Source organism: Anoplophora glabripennis, unplaced genomic scaffold (genome assembly GCF_000390285.2).
Source record: "Anoplophora glabripennis isolate ALB-LARVAE unplaced genomic scaffold, Agla_2.0 scaffold81, whole genome shotgun sequence".
In the NCBI taxonomy this organism is placed as follows: domain Eukaryota; kingdom Metazoa; phylum Arthropoda; class Insecta; order Coleoptera; family Cerambycidae; genus Anoplophora; species Anoplophora glabripennis.
The window spans coordinates 308286-320861 of NW_019416522.1; the positions used below are offsets into that span (position 1 = coordinate 308286).

At 33.0% G+C, this 12576-nt stretch overlaps 1 protein-coding gene across 1 annotated transcript in view; it reads left to right on the forward strand.

Annotated features, from left to right (window-relative positions):
- LOC108908860 overlaps positions 1 to 12576 on the forward strand; it is a 129742-nt gene that overhangs the window by 19132 nt on the left and 98034 nt on the right. Inside the window, exon 5 of the mRNA XM_023454832.1 lies at positions 4690 to 5102. Coding sequence (XP_023310600.1) covers positions 4690 to 5102 — 413 coding nt within the window. The remainder of the gene's footprint in view (positions 1 to 4689; positions 5103 to 12576) is intronic.

The following is a 12576-nucleotide window of genomic DNA, read 5'->3' on the forward strand; positions in this document are numbered from 1 at the left end:
AAAAGGGTGGTTTCGAGGGTGGTTTATTGGAAAATGGCAAAAATAAAATAAATGGGTGTTGAAGACCACCATTTACCCCGAAATCCTCATTCCCGGAGGCATCATTACCAGGATTCTCGCCTTCGGTGGTCGAGGTTGTTCGAGGCTCCTCTCTTATAGCACCATTTACAACTTGACCATATTCATCTTGTCCCTCAAATTTGAATGAGAATTACTTTTCTCTTATAGTTAAATATATAATACACCTTCATTAAACTAGACCTAAGTAAAATTTTTGCACTGAAGTTACCTACCCTACTATTAAGGCCTCCTGTCCTTGTAACTCCTAATGCGGACTCTCTTCTTGATGATCTCGACTGAGTTTGGCCAAGCTTGTACTACGGATAGATTGGAGAGGATGCTTCGCGCTAGTCGCCCTTTCTCCATTTCAACTGACTGCTCTGCTTAGTGGTCTGATCCACACTCTGACTTTTTGCACCTTGGTTGGTCTAGTAACTGTTGCTGAATCTATATCACTATATTTAAGTCCTTTTGGCACTGTTTTTAAGCTTGGCTTTATCTTTTAGAATCTTTGCTGCAGGCGCAGAAAGCCCTGATTGCTGGTCTAGGTGTAGAACGTTGTGCTCGCCACAAATTTTTAACAATGTTTTGAATTGAAATCAAAAGTTAGTTTTACAATATCACAAAGGGTATGCAATGTAATATGGTTAAAGTAGAAATTCGCCGAATCTGGAAAAAAATTGTATTTAACTTCCATGTTTTTTGGACCTGTCGTTTGAAACCGTCAGTATAGTTTTGGGACTTTATTCTGAATAAGTAAGGACAGCTTCAATGTACTGACCAAAGACTTCTACTGAGTTTATACAATTGCAAGACCCCAGAGTCAACGTTCGATCTCGGTCCATGGAAGCTCTGCCAATTTTCGGGTACTTGCCTTTGGTATGCATCTTAAGATTTGGCTTCTCCGGATTCAGGTGACTCATGGCTGTTGATTTGTTTGTTGTGGAATGTGGCTGTTATTTTAGATTTATGTAAGGCAATTCAGTCTCATATCATAGCTCTAATTTTTGGGCATTCAAAATTCTGAACTAGGAAATTTTGGCATCCTCCAAGTGTTGTCTGAGGTTGCTTTGCCAGCAGCATCTTGCTTTGCAGACGTCATGTCATCTTGGGATGTTTAGAGCAATTTGCAATTAAAAAGTACATTACATATACTCGCAACATCGCAACATTCCCATCGACGACGTGCAGAAGTTCTTTGGTATAAAAGGGAGTTTCGCGTAAAATTTTCCACATAATGCTTTATAACAAAACGCTAACTGGCATATAATTTCTTGGTTACTGCGCGAGGAATTTTTTCTACCATTGTAGCGTTTCTTCGCCAATTGCAATATGAATTACTATATCAAGAAGTGATTGATAGAATGTAAAAACCTCTCAGTACATATCTACCGAGAAATTTATGCACAATTTTCCATACACATGGATTTACATTTTCCTGTCAAAATATTCTTAAGAAATGAAAGTTTCCATTGTTACAATTTTCCCTCAAAATCTTATTTAACACATTTCTACTTCCTCTAGCTGATCCGTCGAACTCAGTTATCTACGAAACCTGATAAGTGGCTCAATTATCTTTGTCAGTTGACTACAAAATAGTATGTCACAGGCGTAACACTGGAAGTTTTACAAGTAGTCTTTTATATGACTAGCCTACCTTTAAAATATTGCCGAGTTCGAATAAATCACCTTAATAACTTCCATGTGACCGAGATTTAACTTATTATCATAAAATAACAAGAAAAATTTAGTCACACTGAATAAAAACGTCCTTATTCCTAGCGAAAGAAATGTATAAAAAAATAGAGCAAAAAAATCACGTTCTGATACATTTCTTGCTTAATGTGTAAACCCTCCCAAAAAAATGTTATGTTTGAATTTGAAAGGAGACGAAGCTTTAGGGTAAATATCGTTAAAAAATCAATTGGGGAATTGAAAACAAACATTGTTTAAGATTGGAAGGAGTTTGATTGAGCACGTACAAAAAAATGGCTCAATTATTATCAAGAAAACAGAAAAGTGGATAACGGCTATTTTCTTACGCAAAAAGTATTCTTTTGCAAAACAAATGCGGAGTAAATAAATCATTTTTCAAGAACATGGACTAATTATGTTGCAACATCCACCTACAGCACTCCAAATTTAGCTCCATTCGATTATTTTTATATAAACGTTTGTAGAAATATATCTTCCAGATAATGAATTTTACGTCTTCAATATCTAAAAGTTGAAACGTGAGATACATTTATTCATAAACATTAAAATAATTATTAGTAAAATAAACCAAAAATGGAACTGGAACAAGTTTGTTTTTGGTTTTTGAAAACCATTTCACATTTGTAAAACAATATTTACTGACTTCATACCTCCCTCCCTAGCAATAGCGCCCATCCCTACAAATTTTTTAAATTAGTGGCCATATGACATATGCTTTTAAAAAGGAGTGGGTATTATCGAAAAAAAAATCGAAACTTTAAACATTTCTTTAAAAACAGAAGGTTAATATCGAAATGCAGAAGATTTTTTACTTTATTTATTGTAGTATTTCTCTTTTTAAAATATGCTTTTCTATTTTTAACTAAATATACAATATGTTTCAAAACTTTTTATACTAATGTCCCAAAGGAAAGATCTACTTTTCCAGTAAAGGGGATAGCCACTATTATTAGAGGTGTGAAGTGGAAAGAAAGATTGTAAGATAATTTATAGAAAACAAAAATTATTTTAGGATTTTCCTTAAAAACTAATAATATCTTGGAAAATTTATAATAGGTATACTATTTTCTCTTTCAATGTGTATTTGATAAAAATTACTTAGTATATAAGTACAAATGGAATTCTAATTTAGTAAATTTTGTTGGGAATTCGCAATATTTTTACTCATTTTCGTAAATCCGATGAATATGTTAAAATTCACGGAAATTCTGTTTCAAAAAATTCAAGCCACATCATTCCATTCAATATTTTATTTAAAAAGTTATGTATTGCATGATTGTAGTTCAGAGAATGAATTCCTCAAAAATTGTTAAAGCTCATATATTTTTTATAAGAAAATACGTAGGCCGTGTGATCTTTGAATCTCAATTGAAACCATATTTTAATCTGAATTAAAATAATTTTCTGACCGTTACCTAGAAATCTCATCAGTTGATTTAGTTTTAATTCTGCATGCATCTTTGCCTAACCAATTCATCATTATCTGTAAATAATTACATCTACAGGATGTAACAATATTTTTCGTCAAAACAAACCAAGAGCAACGTTTTTTTCCTGAAGTGATTTCTAAGGCATCTATAATTCTTCAAGGAAGTAAAAAATCGTTTTTGATCGATACAAGAGGACTATTGAAGATATAAACTTCAACTTATGTTACAGTACCTACTTCATAGTAGCTACCTTCATAAAAAAAATTTAAAAAACTAACCAGTGGCTGTGGAAGTAGGATGGGTATGGGGCATTTGAACAGCAAAAGAATACTTTGAAGGTTAATTAGAATATTTTTCACAGATACTAAGTACCATGGTATCCCGAGTTGTTATGCCATGACATATGTTCCTGGTCGCCGCAATTATATACTTACAGTGCACTTCCTTAGCCTTGTTGTTCTCGAGCTAGGCTCTGTGAGGGCGAACCCACTATTAACGTATCTAGGTCCGCCCAGATGTTGATTTCGATTCATGGTGTTGGTTCTAAGACCACTACAGATGAGACTTCTCCTAATGGTTGTCCTCTAAAACTAGTCGTATTCAATGCTCTCAATCGTTTCCCCGTTTTTCACGTTTGGAAGCATTGGATGCGACTAGTTACAGAGGCCACTCTGGAACACATCAGAGCACCATCATTGTCCGAGGAGCATTTTCGTCATAGAGCCACCAACAAGAACTGAAATCAATATGAGGACGAGCCTATGGGTTGTGATAGCAGATCTGCCCCCACAGAGGCTAGCCCGAGAACAACAAGGGCAGGTTAAAAGTTCCTGCAACATAGGCCACGGCACAACCTGAAAAACCATCTTTCTTTAAATAACAGCGTTAGGTGTGAAAACCTTAAAACCACTATTCTCCACTTATAGAAGGAATATAACATTTGTGGTTTTGATTGTATTATTTTCGTTTTATCGCCAACTGACTGTACCTATCTACTGTACTATCTACAAAGCCATGATTTTTTAAATTTTGCTTGTGAGTTTTGCACAAAATCTTAGACGGAGCAACAGATTTAATCGGAAATAACACCAAATAGCTCTTTTGACAAACTTTCCAAATTCAAAGCTACTGGTGTTTTTTTTTGTTGATACGTCATATATAGCTACTATAGCAGTAAGTGTACTGTAGCTGCTGTACTACCCTTAATAAAATCTTAAATTTCTAACTATGAGTTTTTGAACTTAAATATGTTTTAACTGAATTATCTTTGAAGAATTATTTCCAACATGTCTGCATATATGAAAATACCAAAACTTTGACCTGCAACAAATTAAAAAAAAAGTGTATTTGTTACCTTCCTATATGCAAACATGTTGCAATACCTTAGTATCTTATATCCGCGCGAATGTTTGACGAAGACTAGAAGTAAAGTAGAATAATTACCAAAGATAGTTTATTCCTGACGTTCCCCGTACTGCACCAGGTTGACAATGGCCAGCTGCCAACCCAAATGGATACGGCACACTCCCTGACGGTTAGCGTCTCTACCGAGAAGCGAGGCAGCGTGTGTCTAAACAAATGCCTGCGGGAGGTGGGGGCCCACTTGGAAGCATCAGCAACGTCTCCTATAAATGTTACGACTAATCCTTTGGAGAACTCAGTACATTTTGGCGGTAGGAAAGCACCGCAAGCCACAATCGTCGTGCAACAACCGTCTGTGAGTCTTGACCACGCTAACATATCGACGATATTGCTTAAGAACGGCAGTGAGTTCGTGTCTAACGTGGAGAGTGTCAACAAGTTGTCGCTGAAGAAACAGAAGGAGGAGAACATGAAGCAGCTACTGGACGTGGCTAACAACCTTACGCTGGAGGAGATCCATGACTTCGAGATGAGGTGAGTACCAGAATCTTTCACGTGTGTTGCATGCTGAATAAAAATAAAAACAAGGAATAGAAGTTGAATTGAAGAAAGTCTTTAATAACATAAACTCATTTTTAGCAGTTAAGACATTTCACTAAAGTATATAGTTCACGTAATTAATCGTTGATTGAGAGAAGCGTTGGTAAATCACCATCAATATTAAATGAACATTTCATTTAAGTATACACAATATACAAAAAATATATACAAAAGTCAGTTGTATTTAATTTAAAAGTCAATTCAAATCAAAAAAATTTGCAAAAATTCTCATTTGACGTGTCAGCATCTTTGACACCGATATCTAGGTATATTAAAAATCAACCGATAAGCTATCGGTAATAATTAATAATATGTATTGTTAGAAATAATTACCCTGCAGACTAAATTTCCGTCCAGTTTTGAATTACACCCACAATATCCGGCAAATCATGTTATCTCGCCCATATTAGGTAATGATTATCTAAAGGAATAATAAAAATAAACTATACAAATATTATGTTTTTCGTAGATTATTTTTATTATTTTTTTAGATAATCGTTCATTAATATGGGTGAGATAAAATGTTTTGCTAGATATTGAGAGAGTAGTATTCTGCTCAACGGTGCTTTAATCTGCAGCATTATTGTTTCCCACAATATAATTAGTTTTTAATTAATGTGACTTCTGTTTAAAGTTTTGTGTAGCGTGATAGATTTTAAAGTAAAATAAAAGTACAAAATTTGATATTAAAAAAAGAGTGGAATGTACATGTTTTTTATGTTCAAAAAAAACACCAGCTTAAAAACATACATCAAAGTTGATGTTGAGATTGGCAAAAGGGTTATACATGGTGTCAATAAAATGCTTGCTTCACGAAACTTTATGTCAAATTTTATGTTTGAATTTATCAAAAAAATAGTGAACACGTTTAAAGCAAATATAGTAAATTTACAAGAAAATAGCTGCAGCAAATATATTCAAACTTGATATATGGCTTTAGTTTTTGATGGCCCACAAACAATGTTTAAGAAACATTGTTTTTAGATGTAAAGACCTAGTTTCTGTAGTAAATATATCTCTTAAAGTAGAGTACTAAAGGATTTACAAAAATTTATTCGTTTTATGTTTATTTCTAAAATAATTTGCAATTAATTTCTCTTACTGTGTATAGGTATTAGCTGCTAATAGTCGTATATCACGACATCAAAATAAGTTTGAAATAATAATCACAATAAAATACTATTTAACAAGTAATTCAACACCCTACAAAAAGTCATTACAAAAAAGGTATAAAAAACCACCAAGAAAGTTTGAGCAAGCATTTTAATCAGGTCTTGTAGAAAAGGGACTTATAGGCACCTATGAGAATTTCTTTACAAATCCATATAAGTACAAGATTTTTAAAAATATAGGAAGAAAAACATGCATTAAAAAGTAATACATATTTAATGTTTACCTTCCATCACTTTACTTTGCAGGTTTTCCTTGCCAAAAGTTATTACTCATGAAAAATTTCATATTTTGTGTAAAATGAAATAGTTAATTAATCATCGAATAGACAGGTACTCTTGTTTTTTCTATTCTAATGTTGACATAGAGGTTGGCATGCGATCTTATAAATATTTTGAATGGAATTTTCCGTAATATTTGTTTGATTTATCGGGTTTGTTTCGTCTGCTAGAATAACAACATCGTAAGATATTTATTATTAAATAATATAGCATTAATATTTTCTCATATTAAATTAAGTCAAACAAATTAGAAATAGAAATTTACTTTTAAAGGACTTACGTCTGATAAAATTCAGGATTGATGTTTAATTCTTTGAAGCTAATCCTTTGATTTTGTTTTGAAAACACTTTTACTTAGATCAGAACTAATATTTTCCTACATTTAATAAAAATATTTATGTAAGAAATTTTTTATGTGAACTGTTTTCTTAAATGGCGTTGGATGTTGTAGGAGGCCTGGTTTTTCCTGTTTAGTTATGAGTAATATAAACGTATTGGAAAAAATCCAATTTTTTTATTTAGGAAGCAGCTATTATTTTGTCCTGTTAACTGATTGAAATCAACAAAAAAAATATGAGTTTAAAAAACGTTGTTCATAACTCTTATAACATTTGTTTGAATTTAGTCTGCATTGATGCTAATAAGTATTATTTGTAATTGCTATAATTTAATTTATTTATTTCCGTGATAATGGATTATTAAAGTGGCCTAGGGCGTTGTGTTTCATTTAATATATCTCAAAAGGGTGATTTTTGCAAAATAACACAATAGTAGGACATTAATAAAGTAAATAATTTACTATGTTTTAAACAAGAAGTTAGTTTAGTTATTGTCTGGATCTTTTGTTATTAAAATGCTTCTTTTAAATGAAATACGGGAAAATACAGTTTGGAAATACATTTTTGTAGCGAACACCATTTTTTCTTTACTTATTGCAGCTCTAAAGATCAGATGCCTCCAACGTATTTTGGTATCAAGTCTAAATATACTAACATAAAATATAAACAGATGGTAATTTCTCCAACGCTTTTTTTATTTGAAATGGTACAAAATACATTTAATACAAATAAAGTAGGCTAATATTCCACACTCAAAGTTTGTAATAAAACTGTAATAAAATCAAGTTTCAGTGCATGATACTAAAAGCATCTTGCTGGCAAAATTGTAGGCTTTTTGATGTCAACAATCCCGCTATGACAGGTATCATTATTTCAGAATTATGTAGCCAGTAAATAAAGCGTTACTTCAAATTCAATAAGCTGTCAGTTTTTTCAGAAGAAATCCAAAGAGCTGAACTCTCATAACTGCCTTTGGATATCTTCTCAAGAAATTGAGCAGCGAAGCAACTTCAACCAAAAAATTCAACATTTCCCATTCCAAAAGTGTTTGTTAATCTTATTAAATCCAATAATGTAGGCCAGGAAATATAGAGGTGGACGCGACTTTTTGTTTCGGCAAGCTGAATTTATCACTACAGATGCTAAATATTATGTACAATAATATATTAGTTTCCACAGTCATAAAAATGGGGGGAAAATTGTTTACAGGCTGGTTACTTGTATAATTTTTACGTAAATCTACGTTTTTCGCTTATAACTTTTTTCCGTTCATTTCTACGAGAAAACAATAAAGTACTTTTTTTCGTCTTCAAAAGACCTACAAAACTAGCGTCAAAAATATTAATTAGATCAAAAGTTATAAACAGAAGAAGTTTATTTATCACTTTTGAATTAAACATTTATAAAGTGCGTTATTATTACCAGAACGTTTTGGCATCGCAACCTCTCATTCCTTATCACTGTCTAATAACTCACACAAAATCTGGAATCGGTAAGTTGAATAGTTTACAAGTTATGGCCTTATAAAAAAATTAACTAATTATTAGTCTGGACGATCCCCAGTATCTTCCACAATCGCACTGATTTTTTTCATGGTAGATTTCATAATAATACATTGAAATCTATCATTTTTTTTTAATTTCAAATTGGCAACCTGAATTTTTTTTATTTTTTAGCCTTAGCTGCGAAATGAAATATACGACGCACGCGCGTAATAGTTATATATTATTACGTATTCGGAAAACTTATGAAATGAGCTTAAGTTAAAAAAAAATCGTCAAGATTCGTTGAAAAACAACTGAGTTACAGACTGTCAAATATATTATTTTCAAGTGAATTTCGCTTTTTTAACAGCAGGGCTATGAATATTATCTTCATTTTCTTCGGACTCGCTGTCGTTCGCTCTTCCCACCATTCCGCCGTGCCACGGCCCGCCGAAAATCAAGCGACCCACTGACTTTTGACAATATTTCTTATGCACTTAACATACTTCCACAAATAAAATATTTTTATCTGGGAAAGTACGCGGGTTGCCGGTTATGACAGTATTTTTTTTGCCGCTACCAACTTAATTTGTTTAACAATAGGCCGTCAACTTTGACAGTCTGTAACTCCGTTGTTTTTCAACTTGGAGATTTTTTTTAACTTAAAGCTCTTTTCATAAGCTTTCCGAATATGTAATAATATATAACTATATCACGGGCGTGCGTCGTATATTTCATTTTGCAACTAAGGCTAGAAAATAAAAAAAAATCCAGGTTGCAAATTTGAAATTTAAAAAAAAATTATAGATTTCAATGTATTATTATGAAACCTACCATGAAAAAAATCAATGCACTTGTGGAAGATCCTCGGGATCGTCCAGACTAATAATTAGTTAATTTGTTTATAAGGCCTTAACTTGTAAACTTTTCAACTTACCGATTCCAGATTTCATGTGAGTTATTAGACAGTGATAAGGAATGAGAGGATGAGATGCGATGCTAGTTTTGTAGGTCTTTTGAAGACGAAAAAAAGAGTAGAGGGTTGCTTTCGCTGTACAGCAAAAAAAAACGCTCTCACAACGGTAACAATAAAGTATTTTATTGAAAATTAAGTTGTATAGAAAAAGACATGTTGACGGGGTGAGTGTTCGTTGGAGAGTCCTCGTGTGTGGAGTCGGTCGTAGGTATATGAGTACGCATCTGGTCGCCGGCGCCAGCCCGCTGTAGACTCTTCCTGGAACGTTGGTACGTCCGGCGGCGTCCTGCTGGCGCTCTTGACGTAATGCTTAAAATGGGTCACTTGCGAACATGTGTACCGACACACCCCCTGCCAGTATGGATGCCATCACGGAACCTGTAGCCGACCAAGGAAACGGACCCATCTACCGGACCTAGTGGTAATTGCCTTGGGTGTGGTTGGCACGGATTATGGGGCAGAAGTTGATGGAAGGCTATTGTCCTCGTCCCTTGTAGCTGTCGCGTCATTTAGACAATACGCAGGTTTGACTCTGTCTATGAACATATGTTATTGTACATAATATTTAGCATCTACAGTGATAAATTCAGCTTGCCGAAACAAAAAGTCGCGAAATGGTCATTTCCCAGCTCTTTTTCCTGGTCTAAATGCGTGTTTACTATAACTTTTAGCTTTGCCTATTCGATAAAGCTTTACAAAAGGACGTAGCAACTGTCCATTATCCAATAATGACAGTATTTATTATATTAGTAGGAAATCCACCAATTTACGAGGAAAACTACGTCGTTCTAAGTGGAAATTCTGGCCTCACGCGATGAAATTAAGCCAGAGATATTATCGCGGGGAACAAATTGCTGCTTCCCCTCCGTATTTGCCATAAAACCGTGAAATGTTAGTCAAACTGTATGCAACCGACAGCCATGTTGTATTAATTGTTTCGTTTTCTCTGCAGAATGGGGCCGAAATTGGTTCGCTATCTAAAGTTTTACAACTAATTACATCGTTCGATATTGCGAAATGCGCGCTAGGTCTGGTAAAATTACAAATCTGTACTATATGAGAGCACTGTTGCACACATATTAGAATTCGACCTCTGTATATTTGCACATGGGATATTAATATTGTATTGTAGGGAATTAATTGGGTAGAAAATGAGAATGGTATATAATATTGATTATTATTATAAGCTGTAGTTTAATTTTTATATATTATACACGCCAAAAGTAGTATACAGTATATACTACTTTTTTAAAGATTTCCGATGTATTTTTTGAAGCGTCTAGCATGCCGAAAAGTTCATCAAACGATTTCCTTTTGCTTTGGGCCATATTTTTTCTTATTTCGCTATATCGAGCACCACGGCAGACTTATTAATTACTTTTAGTAACAATGCCAATATTTTAAATTTAATTAAAGCAACGCCTTTTATTGTTCGAAACTTTCGCCTACAGACAAAGCATATAAAGGATGCTGTGGAGAAGTATGTGGGTAATTAGTTTTGTTAAGAACTTTAAAACATGGTACCCTTAGATATTAGGGCAGGTGCCTCTAACAGCGCGCTCGCAACTGCCAATGAAAATTATTACTTTAATTGACTTTAAAATACGCCGCCGAAAGTTTTTAGGAGCTTCCAAAAAAAAATATTATGGCGTTCTGTTCAAAATAAGAAAAACCCAGCAGCTGGGTGCCAATATTTTATGAATGTGAGAGACAATGGCTACATTTTTTGCACATACATAACTGTGCAAAGAAAAACCTTATTTTAACATTAGATTTACGTTTCGATACTTTTATCTGTTCTTCTTCAGAACTGTAAAAGTTTAACATTAGGTAACCCACAACATCGCGATTGTAGTCATTTTCTATATACCCTAATTTTCAAAATCCGCTACAAATATATTATATAAAATAAATAAGCGCCACATAGTAAGGAAAAACTATTATCAACAATTTACGTCGTAGAAAATGTTTTTTTATTAGTTTTTCTTCAATGGATCGTGCTCTGCAAAGAAAGTGCAAGAGATTTTCCAAACTTTAATGAACTGAAATGCTGAAAATTTAATTAGTAAATTTTCCTTAGAAATTCATACTTTGTAGTGTATTTTCTTCGGCTGTTTTTTAAATCCAAACTCTACAGCTACAGCAAACAAAATAATTGATGTTACGTAATGATATTTCTACAAAAATATCAACGGTGTGTATTTATAGATGCCTAGTGTCAATGCCCCATTGTTAGTGATTTTCTGGAAGCTGGTAGGCGTATTGGTAAATAATTGGACAACTTTAGTCAATATAAGGAGCGGAGGTTATAAATTTCTGCTTACAAACAGGATAATAATTTTCTTTTCAGAATTGGATATATTTCAGTTGTGGATAATTATTGGTCATTTACTTGTTGGGTCTAATTTTAACTAATGAATTATGTTTAAATGGAAAAAGTTTGAAGATTGTTTTGCATGAAATAAAAATTCAAGGAAATTGAATTTTTGGTGTATAAATGTTAATGTTAATATAAAAAAAATTGTAAATTTCTCACAATATTATGTAAATGTTTTCTGAATAGCGTAAAATAATAAAAGTTTCGATTCTATAAGTTGATTTAAGATAAATACTTCATAGAAGCAAGTCTTAAAATGTTCCGTTTCTAAGAATTTATTATTTTTTTAGGATTCTCAAAAACGGGTTGATTACTCAAAATTTTATCTCACAAATCCTTCACTCCTTAACGGAAATTATAATTATTGCCACCAGTAGTGGCGTATTTACATTTTTCTACCGAATTGTGACTGTCCTCGTTAAAATTAAAAATAACTGTTGTGTAATTCTTAAATAAAACAGTACCATGTGTTTTAACTCCACTGAAAAATTTAATAAAATTCACATGTCGCATTTTGAAGGCGCAACGACGACATTATTTAATAGAACATATTCTTGTTATATCTACTAACTTACCATTATAATAAGGACAAACATTTTTGGAACCGCTGATTCTATCGTCACATACGCCAAATAATAGACCATACTACACACTGTCATGAAGAATTTCTCAATATTTTTCCTAGATCGATTTTCGACCTTATGTACTTTGCATATAAGTGCTAAAAAATGGCTTCTTTGTCATGACCTTAAATATGGAGATTTTCTGGCAATATTAGAAAT